Here is a 12343-nt window from a genome sequence, read left to right on the forward strand (position 1 = left end):
ATTAGCATTTTAAACAGTCAGCTAATTTGGTTTTTGGAGCGGGTAAGGGGAATTAGGACAGAGTGGCCAATGGCTAAGGCTTCTAAATATTGGGCTGTACCTGCATTCAATAATTTGACTATCTACAGTGGCTGACATTGTACCTGACAGTTGTTGAGAAAAAAGTAAAGCCTGTAGGCAAAACATACACATTGCTGTCTCTGAACTTTCACAAATAGGTTTTAGTGGTGGAGACTATTGTTATCTCATCCGTTCAGTGATCCCATCAGCTCTCACAACCTAAAGCAATTGTGACCAGTTTTTCGGTTAGACATTGTTAAGGAACATGGCCTTTAGGTGGTGCAGGAAGTGATCCAAGTAACTCAGTAGGTGGCACTATCCCCTTCTTCCTTGAGTCAGTCAAAGTAAGTCAGCGTAGTATTAGATGGCTTTGTGCTTTTGATTGTGCCATCTTTTATTTGAGGTGTAGAACACAGGTCTTAGCCATTTGTGGCACTTTAGATTTCCAAGGCACTTTTGCAAAAGTAAACTTGTTAAGAAGTCTACTAATAAATAAGGAGGGGAGTCAAATTAAAGATGTCTCATAGACAGCTGAGGTGCTAAATTTTGCTTCCACGTGAATAACTAGCAAGGATAGGAGATCCTGTAAAATAGTTAAAGAGCAGACAAGGAGTACAGTACTTGGTAATGTGTTTTCAAAGCCACAGATCCTTATGACACTTGTCTAAGGTTATATGAGTAACTAGCAAATGAACTTACTGACACAATGACAATGAGGGAAGACCTGGAGGAAAAGCAGAGCAGCGGTAATTTTCAGTGCAGGAAAGAAGCTTAATCCTGGTAGAGACTACTATCCCGTAAATCAAACGTCTATAACCTTTTAAAAAGTAGATTAAATAGTAAAAGAGAAAAAAATCATTGATCATTCAGAGGTTACTGGAATCGTAAGCAACTGGCAACATGAGTTTATATAAAATGTTCTGGCTAGACAAACTTGCTTCCTTTAGTGAAATAATGGCAAACTTAATAGATTAATGGCATCAGTGGGTTTAGTTTTTAGCAATGCTTTTAAAATATCTTAATAGAAATACTAATTAGAGTAGATTTAAAATAAAAACAGTGTCTCAAATATGTGTGTGTGTGTGTGTGTATGTAATATATATATATATACGTATGTGTGTGTCTAGAGTAACTTAAAACAAAGGATAACAACAAGTTCCATCTGTCAGGAAGGGAGGTGGTCTCTAGCACAGCACCACAGAAATCAGTGTTAGGACTGCTCTCATTTAATATCTTAATTAATAATCAGAAAAGGAAGTAAACAGCACATGAGTGAAATTCACAGCTGATACTAAATTGTGAGAAGTCAGAAAAGAAAAATCATAACAAAAGGACTGGGAGTAAAATGAGATTCAGCTAGGAAAAATGCAAGTTAATTCCAATAGAGACAAATAATCTGTGTTACACAGTCTCAGTAGGAGGGAGAAATCTGAAAAGCAGTAATAGTGAAAAAGAACTGAGGTTAGCAGTGGACAGTGAATTAGATCTGAATGTGGAAAGTGATATAGTTTCAAAGGAGGCCAGTGACAAACCAGGGAGGTAGGAGGAAATAGTTTCCATGTCATTTCCTATACCTACATTATTATGCTAACGTTTTCTGCATGAAAGTTGTATAAATATGTAGTTTTATTTCACACACAGTAATGTGTACATCTGGAGGCGATTTCTTCTTACTCAGCAAAAGGTAGTACGTGAAATTTTTGTATTTGTTATGATATGGTATGAAGCTTCTGAAAGCATCTGATGTTCAGGAATGTTTGTATGGATATAAGACACATTTACAGTTTATATATGATTATATTTTATTAAAATATATATAAAATGAAAAAGTGTCATGAAAGGAGTCCACTCATACCCTTTCTCTCTCCTTGCAGATTCCAGATATATTCTTCTTCCAGTAGTTTTACATCACCTCCACATGCATTTACAAGAGCAGAAGGATCTTACAATGTGTGCACGTATCCTTAGCAACATATTTTGTTTCATAAAGAAAAATAGCTCAGTAAGTAAATTCAAGTTATGAACAGTAGTTTTTTTTTTTTAACTTCATTATTTGGCTCCTCATAATAAAATAAACTGTCCCTTGAACAAAAAGTGACATTTAGAGCATTCTCTACGAATGGAACCTTCATGAATGTGTCAGTTTGATTTTTCATCAATTTTTTGGACTGTTGGAAGAGTATTTTTAATCTAGGACTCTGTGTTCTGCTGAGCTTTGACACTGTTCCAGTGTTCTAACATAGTAATTCAGATCAGTTTTCAAAGAGAAACAGAGAAAGATTGTCTGATTTAAGTTATAAATTCTGTTATAAATAGCATCTTCTTGCCAGGCCCATGTTTTAAGGTTGTAGGAGCTTTAAAAGAGGCCACCTTCCCGTTTCAGCCCACTTGGACTTGAGGAAATGCTTCTTCATTTGCAGCCTGCCCTGCCCTTTTTCCATTGAGAAGAGCAAACTAGGGAGATCTTTTAAGAGGGATGCTTACTACAGCCAAGGAGGAATCGAGGGACCCAGGGCTGCTTCTCCACATGTAGCCTGATCTGGCCCTTGTTATTGACCTTGTTTTGGTGGGTTTGTTGGAAGCTGACATTCTGATGATAGTTTTTGTGTGTGTATTGGATGAAGGGATTGAGTTGGGTGACCCGTTCATGGAGAGTAGATATGAAAGGGATGTACTGACTGAGAGAAAGATGATGTTCTTAACGAGTTCATAGATGGAGGATAAGAGGACTGTTTAAAAGCCCAGGGATTGAGTGGGGTAGGCAAGAAAGAAATTTGTGGAAGAGTTTAACAGGATTGATCATTTGTGTTGGGTTGCTCTTCTGGGACTGTTGAGTCAGCAGTTGTGATGGACTCTCAGCCCTTTGGATAGACCCCTCTAGTAGAGCTGTCCTGCCAGGATCATTGTGCTGTCAATGTGAAGGTTGACCCACAGTGGTTTGGAAGTGTGTTGGAATTAATAGACCATTTATTCATGTAGGATAAGTGAAGAGGATGTGCTCTGAGCTAATCTATGCACTGTTGGAGAGGGCTGATCTGATGTATTTGGAGACTGTTTGTGGGGCTGTTGGTTAGGATGGACTTTGCAGATGGGTCTCAGTGTTCTTATTGGGGCATCTAGCTGTGATTGGGGCATCTTAGGTTGGCCATGAAGGTTGAATGACAGTGCTGCATATTGGGGATATGGAGAAGTATCCTGATTGTGAGGGTTAGGTCCCCTCAATCCCTGTGGTAGAGACAGAGACAAGGCAAGAAGAAAATAGCATCATACACTACTCAGTGTAGTAAGTGTGAACCATGACCAGCATGGTTAGTCTCAGTTCCTGTGGTCTCACATTATAACAGTTGTCAGGAATGCAGGACATTGGATCTGGATCTTCATTTCATGCTGTTGGATAATACCGTCTATGACTTGATATGGGGCTGTTATTTTGACACATTTTTGTTGCAGCTGCCCTGGAAAGGTATATAGTTCAGCATGAGGTGATACATGATCTAGGCTGGTGGGTAGCTATGTTTTTTTCATCTCACCTCCAAATACAAGAGATCTTGCATTCTGAAGCTATGTCACATTGAATGTGTCCTCCTGGCCAGAGTCCAAAGATGGACATAATACATGGTTGGTGGTGTTATGTAGGTTGTCTCTCTCTAAGTCAGAGGCTGAGCTGATCATGTTCCTCACTTAAGCCACTGAGACTTGATAGTACCTAGACATTTCAATCACTGTGTTATCGGTGTTGAGTTTTCGGGATCAGTTCACAGTTTCACAGCTGCCAAGATAAACATTGGACTTACTCTAAACATTCTGGTGTTGGGGTCACGAGTGTAGATTGGAGAGAGATTACCCCTCAGCCACAGACTGACCACTGTCTCTTTTGGTCTGAAGTTGGAACATGTTCGCCTTGACAGGGCGATGAAAATGTTTTGATGGTCTGCTTTCAGAAACCATTTCCAGGCAGCTTTGAAGGATGAGGTTATTCTTCCATTGCCCTCTGACAATAATTTGGTAGGAGTTCATAATAATCATTTGTCCTCCCGTATTGATACAGCAGACCCTAAGCAAACTGTGTGCTGGCTCTGTCTTCATAAGTCACCTGGATTTACAGGTGAAGAGAGAGCGGAAATGGCTAGGGCCCCAGACTCCTGCTGAGTCCAAACAATAGCGACACAGAGGATTTTTTTCAGTCGTTTAAAGAACATATGCTCTGGCTGTGAGGGAGGCAAAGACAAATTTTTTCACTTCCATCATAGCATCTGCAAAGTCCCACGCAAAAGAGTTAATTCGACTGTTTGCTGAATGTTGGCTGTCTCTATTTGGTTAGAGTCAAGTGTTCCTTGCTGTGAAGAAATGTCACATTATTTTGCAGACAAAATTGCTCAGCTAGGGACAGAGCAGTCTACTGCCATGGAAACAGAACAGTGTGTTGAGGGCGGAAAAAAGCTTCAGTTACAACTCATTGAGCTCAGAGAGGTGCAGGTGTGCAGCTTTGTGCTACAATTTTGTCTCTCTAGGGTGGTGAGAAAAAAAGAGAGCAATGGTGAAGTACTGGTCCACAGTTAACTGAGGTTGTCAGCATTTCCCTATAGAGGGTGAGGCACTAGAACTCGTGGGGAGATCAATGTTCAAGAAGCCAGATTTTAACTCTAGTAATAAATGAGTATCCAATCTCCCATTTTGAGGAAAGATAACAGAAAACTTGAGGCAGCTGCCTTAACTGGTGTTCTTACCATAGCAATGGATAGATGTAGTGTCTGCAGACTCTATTAGATGTATAAGCAGCTTTTGGTACCATTGAGCATGAGATTTTGTTGACTTGCTTGTGGATCCTAGTATGGATGGATGAATTGCTATTAAATAGCTCCATATTTTGGCCACTAAAGATATTGCTCAGGGATAGTTGTAGGCAATTGTTTCTCTGCCTCGGGGTTCTTACTTGCAGAGAGTCTGTATTGTCACCCCTTTTGCTCAACGTGTAGCACTGAGAGGGTGAGTAGTGAGACAATAGACCACATTGCATTCATTATGCTATGTCTCCATGTTTGACCAGGCCAGAGAAGTGAAACTAATAACCCAATGTTTATACTAAGGGCTTGGATACGGGCTAGCTGTCTGTGACTAATCAAGACAAGATAGAGAGGATATGTTAGTGTTTTGAGGGAAGCCACCACATGATTTCTCAGAACTTGTATTTGTGTCCTTGCCTGAGGGAATGCAACTGGCAGTTGTAGCACAGGTGCACAAAGAATAACTGGGACCATTCAAATGTTAATATTTACTATCACAATAAGTTGCTTTTTGTAAAAATCAGTAAAAGAAATCAACCTCCCAACTAACTGAAATTTAAATTAATATGACGTTAAGAATGTTGAGTAAAAATTAAATAAACTCAGGAAGTGAAAAAGTTCAGGGTTTTACAGAAATATTAACTAAATTGCAAATCCTAGGAATATGGTACATATTTTAAGACAGGCCCGTATCCCTTAAAGGGCTTCATGCAGGTGCAAGTATGCACACTCATGAATTACCTTCAAGGACTGGGGCCATAAACATTAATATATTGTTTTGACAGGAATCACCAGATGGTGCTGTTTCCACATGGTCCTACAAGTTCTTATTCTTAGTATGCGAGCAGCATACAGTCTTTGAAGAAATGCAGGGTTTATTTTGTAATGCAGGTTCTCTTGGGAGAGCTGTTGCCTTACAGCAGGAGAGTTTATTCGCTTCCTTGACCTCTCGAATGAGAGGTGGAATTCTTGGACCAGATTGTTTGGGCAGAGATTACTGGAAGATAGGATTGCTTATGTGTCATATGTGATCACCTCTGTTCAAGGACTGATGTATAAAGTGTAACTAAAAGAAGTTAGTCTTAAGAAAATACCCAGATTCTGTGTTGCTGATTTCTTCTCCAATAGAAAATTGACCTGCAAGACCCAAAATCTGCTACCATTTGGCAAATGGGTGAAAATGTAATCAATGATTATATAAAATAAAAATAAATAAATAGGTACAATTTAATTTGAAAGCTAAAATGGGGAGATTGCTACATATGTGTAAGATAGCAAAATTTAAAATATGTTTCCTGGTTTTTGTAATAACTGTGCAACTTTAACACTGCACTAACTTTGTTCGTCCTTGTTCGTTAACATTTATGGCTATGGTCAATGGTCTATACTGTGGCTCCTTTGCATTATTCTGATGATGCAAATCAGCTATAAACTTGTGTAACTGGCCAGATATATGTTTGCTTTCTGTCATTGGAGTGCTGCAAAGTAGCTGATCGTTACCGGGTATTTGGCCTTAAAAAATTGCTATACTTAGTACCCATCTGTTGGTTTTTGGTGGTAGTTTCTTTGCTGATCACAGAATTCAAAACAGAATTCTCTATGCTTTAGACTTTAAATCTCCTCTGTCAGTTTCTATGGCTAAAATGTATGAGTGTTGACTTTAAAAATCTTAGCCAAATAGGCTTCATAAATCATACTACTTTCCTTTATACTGTACCTTGGAAAAAGGATTATCTTGTATGATGAGTACTCAGACTCATGTTTTTATAACTGTCTTCTATATATCAGTAACGTAATTCATTTGAGAACAGAGGATTCAAGTAAATGGAATGACTCTTATCTTGGGTAGAAAATATTACTGAGGTTTATAAAGTTCAGCAGCCATGATGAAAACTAATTCTCACCTCAGCTAAACTAATCCAGGTGTTAACACTGTCCTAGGGAAAATTCTGCATGAGTCTGTTCCTTTTTCAATAATAGCAATCTGAAAAAATAATTTTCTTTATCCTAGGAAAAATCCATCTTGGAAGAAATAGATGTGATTGTGAACAGCCTGCTAGATATACTGCTGAGAACCATATTAGAGATCACAAGCAGACCTCAGCCATCAGGGTCTGCGATGCACCTGCAGTTTCAAGATGTGACTGTAAGGTTTTGATTATAAAACAGACCCATACCAATTTAAGACTGTCACTGGGCTCTTAACTCATCCCACTATGTTTAATGCTCATTGTTAATCAGGTTACCTGCTGGTTTGAAAAGATTGCATTGTGGGGCCAAAAGGAATGAGGGAAGTGAAGTAGATTTTACTTGCTTTTCTGACTTTCAATGGAATCATTAGTGCTGGACGGTTATATATATATATGTATATGTATATGTATATGTATATATTATTCATTGTAGTAGCCAAAAAATTAAGGGGGTGAAATTCTTCCATTTGACATTTTGTTAGGTCAGTGGCAATTTTATTATGCTGCTTTTGTTGAGAGTTAACAGCTTCCTGGAAGTACTAGTACACAGCACTCATGAAGATGAAATAGTGTGGCAAAACATTCCCATTTTTACCTCCCAAAAATCTAAATATTGGGGATTGTACTTGTAAGATTTCACATTTCTTTAATTTTAAACTACAAAAATCTTCTCTGAAGTTCAAACTTCTTGCATAGGGAAGTTCTGCTTTAACTAAATAAAGGTGGTAGAACTGGATTGGAAGTGTGGCAAAATTCCATTGTAATTGGTTTCCATTAAAATATCCAATTGTTTGTGGATACATTTTTTTTTATAAAGTAGCATAAAGGGCTAATTTATCACTCTATCAAAAATTAGACTCTGACGGTCCTTGCAAGATGTAAAGTTTTCATTAGTTCTATACGCATCACTAACGCTTGTCATCATTACTACATGTGCCTCACAGAACACTTAATGAGGAAGTGACTCACAGCACAGCATAAGGCGATTATATACATTAATGTGAGAACATCATGCAGTATAGGCTTATGGCAGCACACTGAGCCAGATTCTTGGAACTGTTTGTGGAGTAAGGCACCACCCAACATGAGTACAAATGGTGGAATCTGGCCCAGCATGTTGCCATGAGTCAATCCTTTATTGTTAAATGCTCTTTGTGAGGTGGGATATAGGTTTTATGGCAGCACAATGGGTTAAATTCTGTCACACTTCCTCTCATTGGGTACTGCCTCAGTCTGCAAGTAGTCTCAAGACTATGTCTCAGTGTGTTGCCATAGGCCCAGACTGCATTGTGTTTCTGCATAAAAGTATATTCGATCTCAATCTTGCCCTGTATTGTGCTGTGGATTATTTAGTGCATTCTGTGTGATGGATGAAGCTGTGTGCCTGAAAGAAAACTTTATATTTTCCAGGTCCAGTGATCTCAGTTACACCAGCAAGAACTGGAGTAATGCAGTGATGTCAATCAGTTAGCCATTTAGGTTGCCTTATAAGAAATGTTTCTGCACACAATTAGATTGCTGAAAGGAAACCAATTACAATGATGCTTTCCCATTTACAAAATACTTCTAAATTTAAATGAAAGGAATGTGAAATCTTAGAATTACAGTCCGTGTCAAGCATAATGAGCTAGAGCGGAGAGCTACTGCAACACAGTCAATGCTATATGTGTTAAATAATTTTGTTCTTTATGGGAGAAAATGGAAAATAACTTGAAGCTACTTGTGGAAGTAAGTGACTAAGGCCTGGTCTACACTGGAATAATGTAGCTGAAGTCGACATACTTGGATCTACTTACTGGTGTGTCTTCACTGTGGTAGGTCAAAAGCTGACTGTACCTCGTCGACTCCACTTATGCTTCTCGCTCCGGCAGAGTACCTGAGTCAACAGGAGAACTCTCGGCGGTCGATTTATCGCATCTTCACTAGACGCGATAAATCGACCCCCGCTGGATTGATCGCTCCGGAGATAAGTGTGGACATGCCCTTAGGGTGGTAGACTCTACCCCTATGTTTTATAATATGAGAGGATGAGACATGCAGACTATGCTTTCAATCTTACAAACAAAGAAATTAATGATGTTGCTTAGACTCCCTGGCTCTGTGAATATGGCATTGGCAGGAAGCTAGGCCAAGATTTTACAAAATAGGTTCCAAAGTTAATTTCAGTGGGAGCTACTGAGCGGTCATCACTTTTGAAAATTAGGCCACTTTTTTAGGTATCTAAATCTGAACTAGGCACTCAGCTTTAGGAACCCATTTAAAAAATCTTGGCTACAGTTTCTCTGTCATTTGAAAATCAAGTTGTGTACCATATAGTAACAATGTAGTACTATATAATGTAATATAGATGTTGTACTATATTATTTTAACTTCAGTGTGTTATCTGTAATATAAAGTTAACATGGGGTCACAGAAGATATGCAGTGTAAGTGGTTAGAAGGGTCTAAATATAGAAACAAAAAGAAAGACACATGCATATTCATTTTATTTAAAGAATACGAGTTTGAGGTTCATGTTCAAATGCCTTGATCTAGCTGTGATTAAGGTAAGATTAGACCGTTTTTACTTACTCCACTGTTTATTTAAGCTGAGTAGCCTGATGACGCACAGGGGTCTTGACTTGTCACTGAAGGAGAACAGCAGTCTCAGAAACTTATAGCTGTTTTTTTAAACAGCTAATCTAATCGAACCACCATTTTTTTCTTTTCTACACTGTATTCAGAGACACATTAATTCAGCTTGAATCTCTGCAGATATAATGAAATATAAAATATTTTTAAATATTATAAAAGCTTCATGACCAGGCAAGATCATCAGCAAGGGTCAGGAATAAATTTCTTGATATATTATGATCATTTAAAGTTGCTTCCGGTTTACAAGGTACTAGTGGTAGCCTGGGTGATTATGCCTGGAGTTGAGAAATATATTATCCCAGGCTATTATTATTAGTATAATAATCTAAAGTTACATCTTCACTGCAAAAAAAAAAATGTTTATCTTGAGAGAGCCATCTCTCTGTAAAATCCTAGTAGAGTCAAGGCACAGGTATTTTTTATCTTGGTGTCACTAGTCAAGATAAAACAAATACCCTTCTCACTCCACCCCCAGTAGGATTTATCTCAACTAGCAACATCTAGGCACAAACTATAGTGCCTTCGCACTCTCAATGTTAGTTAGTGATTTCATTGTAAAAACACACTTTTTGCAGTGAAGATATAGCATTAGTATTTCAAAAATTCAATTTTTAAATGAGAGAGGAAAATCTACCCAAAATATAGGATGGCAAACTACCGAAGCAGTGTGTAAAAATACTCTAAAATGTTTTTGTCTGTCCTTTTCTCCTTCCTATGATCTCCCTCCTCATTTTCCTCCCCGCAGGTAAACAAGCGTTCTTCCCAGAATTGTTGGAATATATTTTTATTTATATTTTCTTTCAACAGCAAATTGACAGGAAGAGCTGGAATTTTTGCAGTGTAAACTATCTGCATAAATATGGATGCAAGGGAAACAATTCATGATTATGTAAACATAATATCAGCTTATACTGATTACTTTTTCATGTCACGCTTGTATTGTTTTAGTTTCTTTTGAACTGATTCATATAGAGGAAATTGCATTTGGAAAACAAAAGAATGTAAATGGGAAGAAAATCCATAGGTAAAATGTATGACATTTTAAAGGATTATAGCCCTATGTTTATTAATAAGAAAATACTACACAAAATATCCAGGAATGTCTTTGAAAAAATTTTCACACTTCATAGTGCTCATTTTCTTTAGATTAGTAATTTATTTTTAAGAGTTTCATAATATGATTGTTTTGATGTTTTCTATATTTTGGGCTTGAAGTATAACATTTCCTCTCTTGGTTTGCATTAGGGGGAATTTGTTTCCTGTCTCTTGTCACTATTACGACAAATGACAGACGGACATTACCAGCAACTTCTTGATAGATTCAACACAAAGGATGAGCTGAGAGTAAGTAACAGAGCTTCAGTTTTATGCCTTTAAATATTCTCTCCTCTTCTTTTTCTGCCTCTGTTCAGGAACTCCCCTGTCTCAGTTAAGGGGTGTTTTGATGTTTAAATATAATCTGTTTCTCAGACACACTGATGACAACTAATAGCTACATAAGCTTTTTTCATTCATGTTTACTCAGGGGAATTCTTGTGGATGTGGGTTGGATTTTGTTTTTTCTGTACTTAAAGCTGGAAAGAATAGAGAAAGGAAAACTATAGAATTGTGTTATAGCCTTTTCCTTATTCTCTAATCCCATCACAGAGAATAAACTAATCACAATCCAAGTAACAAATATGAAAAACTTACATCCAGGGAGACAAAATTCTCTTGGATTTTTCCTATCAGCCACAGTTTAATTGATATGACACAATGCAGTGGTAGGCTGGCAGCTTAAAGAAAACACATTCACACTAGTACCAGATTCAGAAAGAACATATCTTTACCCGCAGGTCATGAAACTCTGTGGATCCCTGACACTGTCCACTAAAAGCTTTAAAGTGCCATTTCCCTCCACAACATCTTATTATTATCCTAACATCTTCCAGTACTATGGCTGGCTTCACTTATATGGACAGAGAAATTAGCATGTTCCTTATGTCACACTTGGTAAATTTGCCCTTTCAAGAACCTCTACATTGGTTACTTTATCTTGCCACTTGGTGTTGAGTATGTGGCATAAACAACATAGGGGGAAACTGTTTAATCTTTTCTCCTGATGAACATAAGTTGTCCATGTTTCCCCACCATACATGTGAGTGCTGAGAGAATACAAGCTTGGTACACTACCATTTTGGTCTTGATGGTAAGCTTTGAGTTGTTCCATGCTCGTTTAGTTGTCTGCTAAAGGTTGTAGCAGCCTTTCCAATACAAACAGTTAGTTCTTCATCCAGTGAGATGGATGGTGGTCACTGTAGAACTAAATAGCTGAACTTTTGGACTACTTCTAGCTGGTTTGCATTTAAGGTGATTGAAGGATCTTGTGGAATCTCCTGTCCTAATACAACTTTTTTCTTAATGCTGATCGTGAGAGCAAATGCCAGACAAGCACCTGAAAGGCAGTCCTTGAATTTCTTGTAGTAGATCTTCATCATGGGCTATGAGGGCACCATCATGAGTGAATAGAAGTTACCTGATTAGCACCTTTTTAACTTTGGTCTTGGACTTACGTCATGACAGGTTGAAGAGTTTCCCATCCAGTCTTGTGTGGAGATACATTCCATCTTTCGTGTCCTTAATCACACAGTTCAAGAGTACTGAGAAGAAGATTACAAAGAGTGTAGGGGCAAGAATATATCCTTGCTTCACTCCAATTTTCATCTCAAAGTGGACCCGTCAAACAGAAAAGTTGCTCTCATGTTGTTGTGGAATGAATGTATCAGGCTTAACAGGGTTGATTGGCATCCTATCTTTTCTGGTATTGCAAATAGACCTGCTCTGCTGACTGTGTTGAATGCTAGGTCCACAAAGACAACGTACAAAAGGCATATGAGCAAATTCACTCATGTTTTTT

General features: G+C 38.0%; 1 protein-coding gene across 1 annotated transcript in view; it reads left to right on the forward strand.

Moving 5' to 3' along the window:
- Positions 1-12343, forward strand: part of DOCK4 (dedicator of cytokinesis 4) — a 421428-nt gene that overhangs the window by 298933 nt on the left and 110152 nt on the right. Inside the window, 3 exon segments of the mRNA XM_032782929.2 lie at positions 1935-2062; positions 6856-6990; positions 10693-10791. Of these exon segments, the coding sequence (XP_032638820.1) occupies positions 1935-2062; positions 6856-6990; positions 10693-10791 (362 nt within the window).

This window comes from Chelonoidis abingdonii, chromosome 1 (genome assembly GCF_003597395.2).
Source record: "Chelonoidis abingdonii isolate Lonesome George chromosome 1, CheloAbing_2.0, whole genome shotgun sequence".
NCBI classification, from domain to species: Eukaryota; Metazoa; Chordata; order Testudines; family Testudinidae; genus Chelonoidis; species Chelonoidis abingdonii.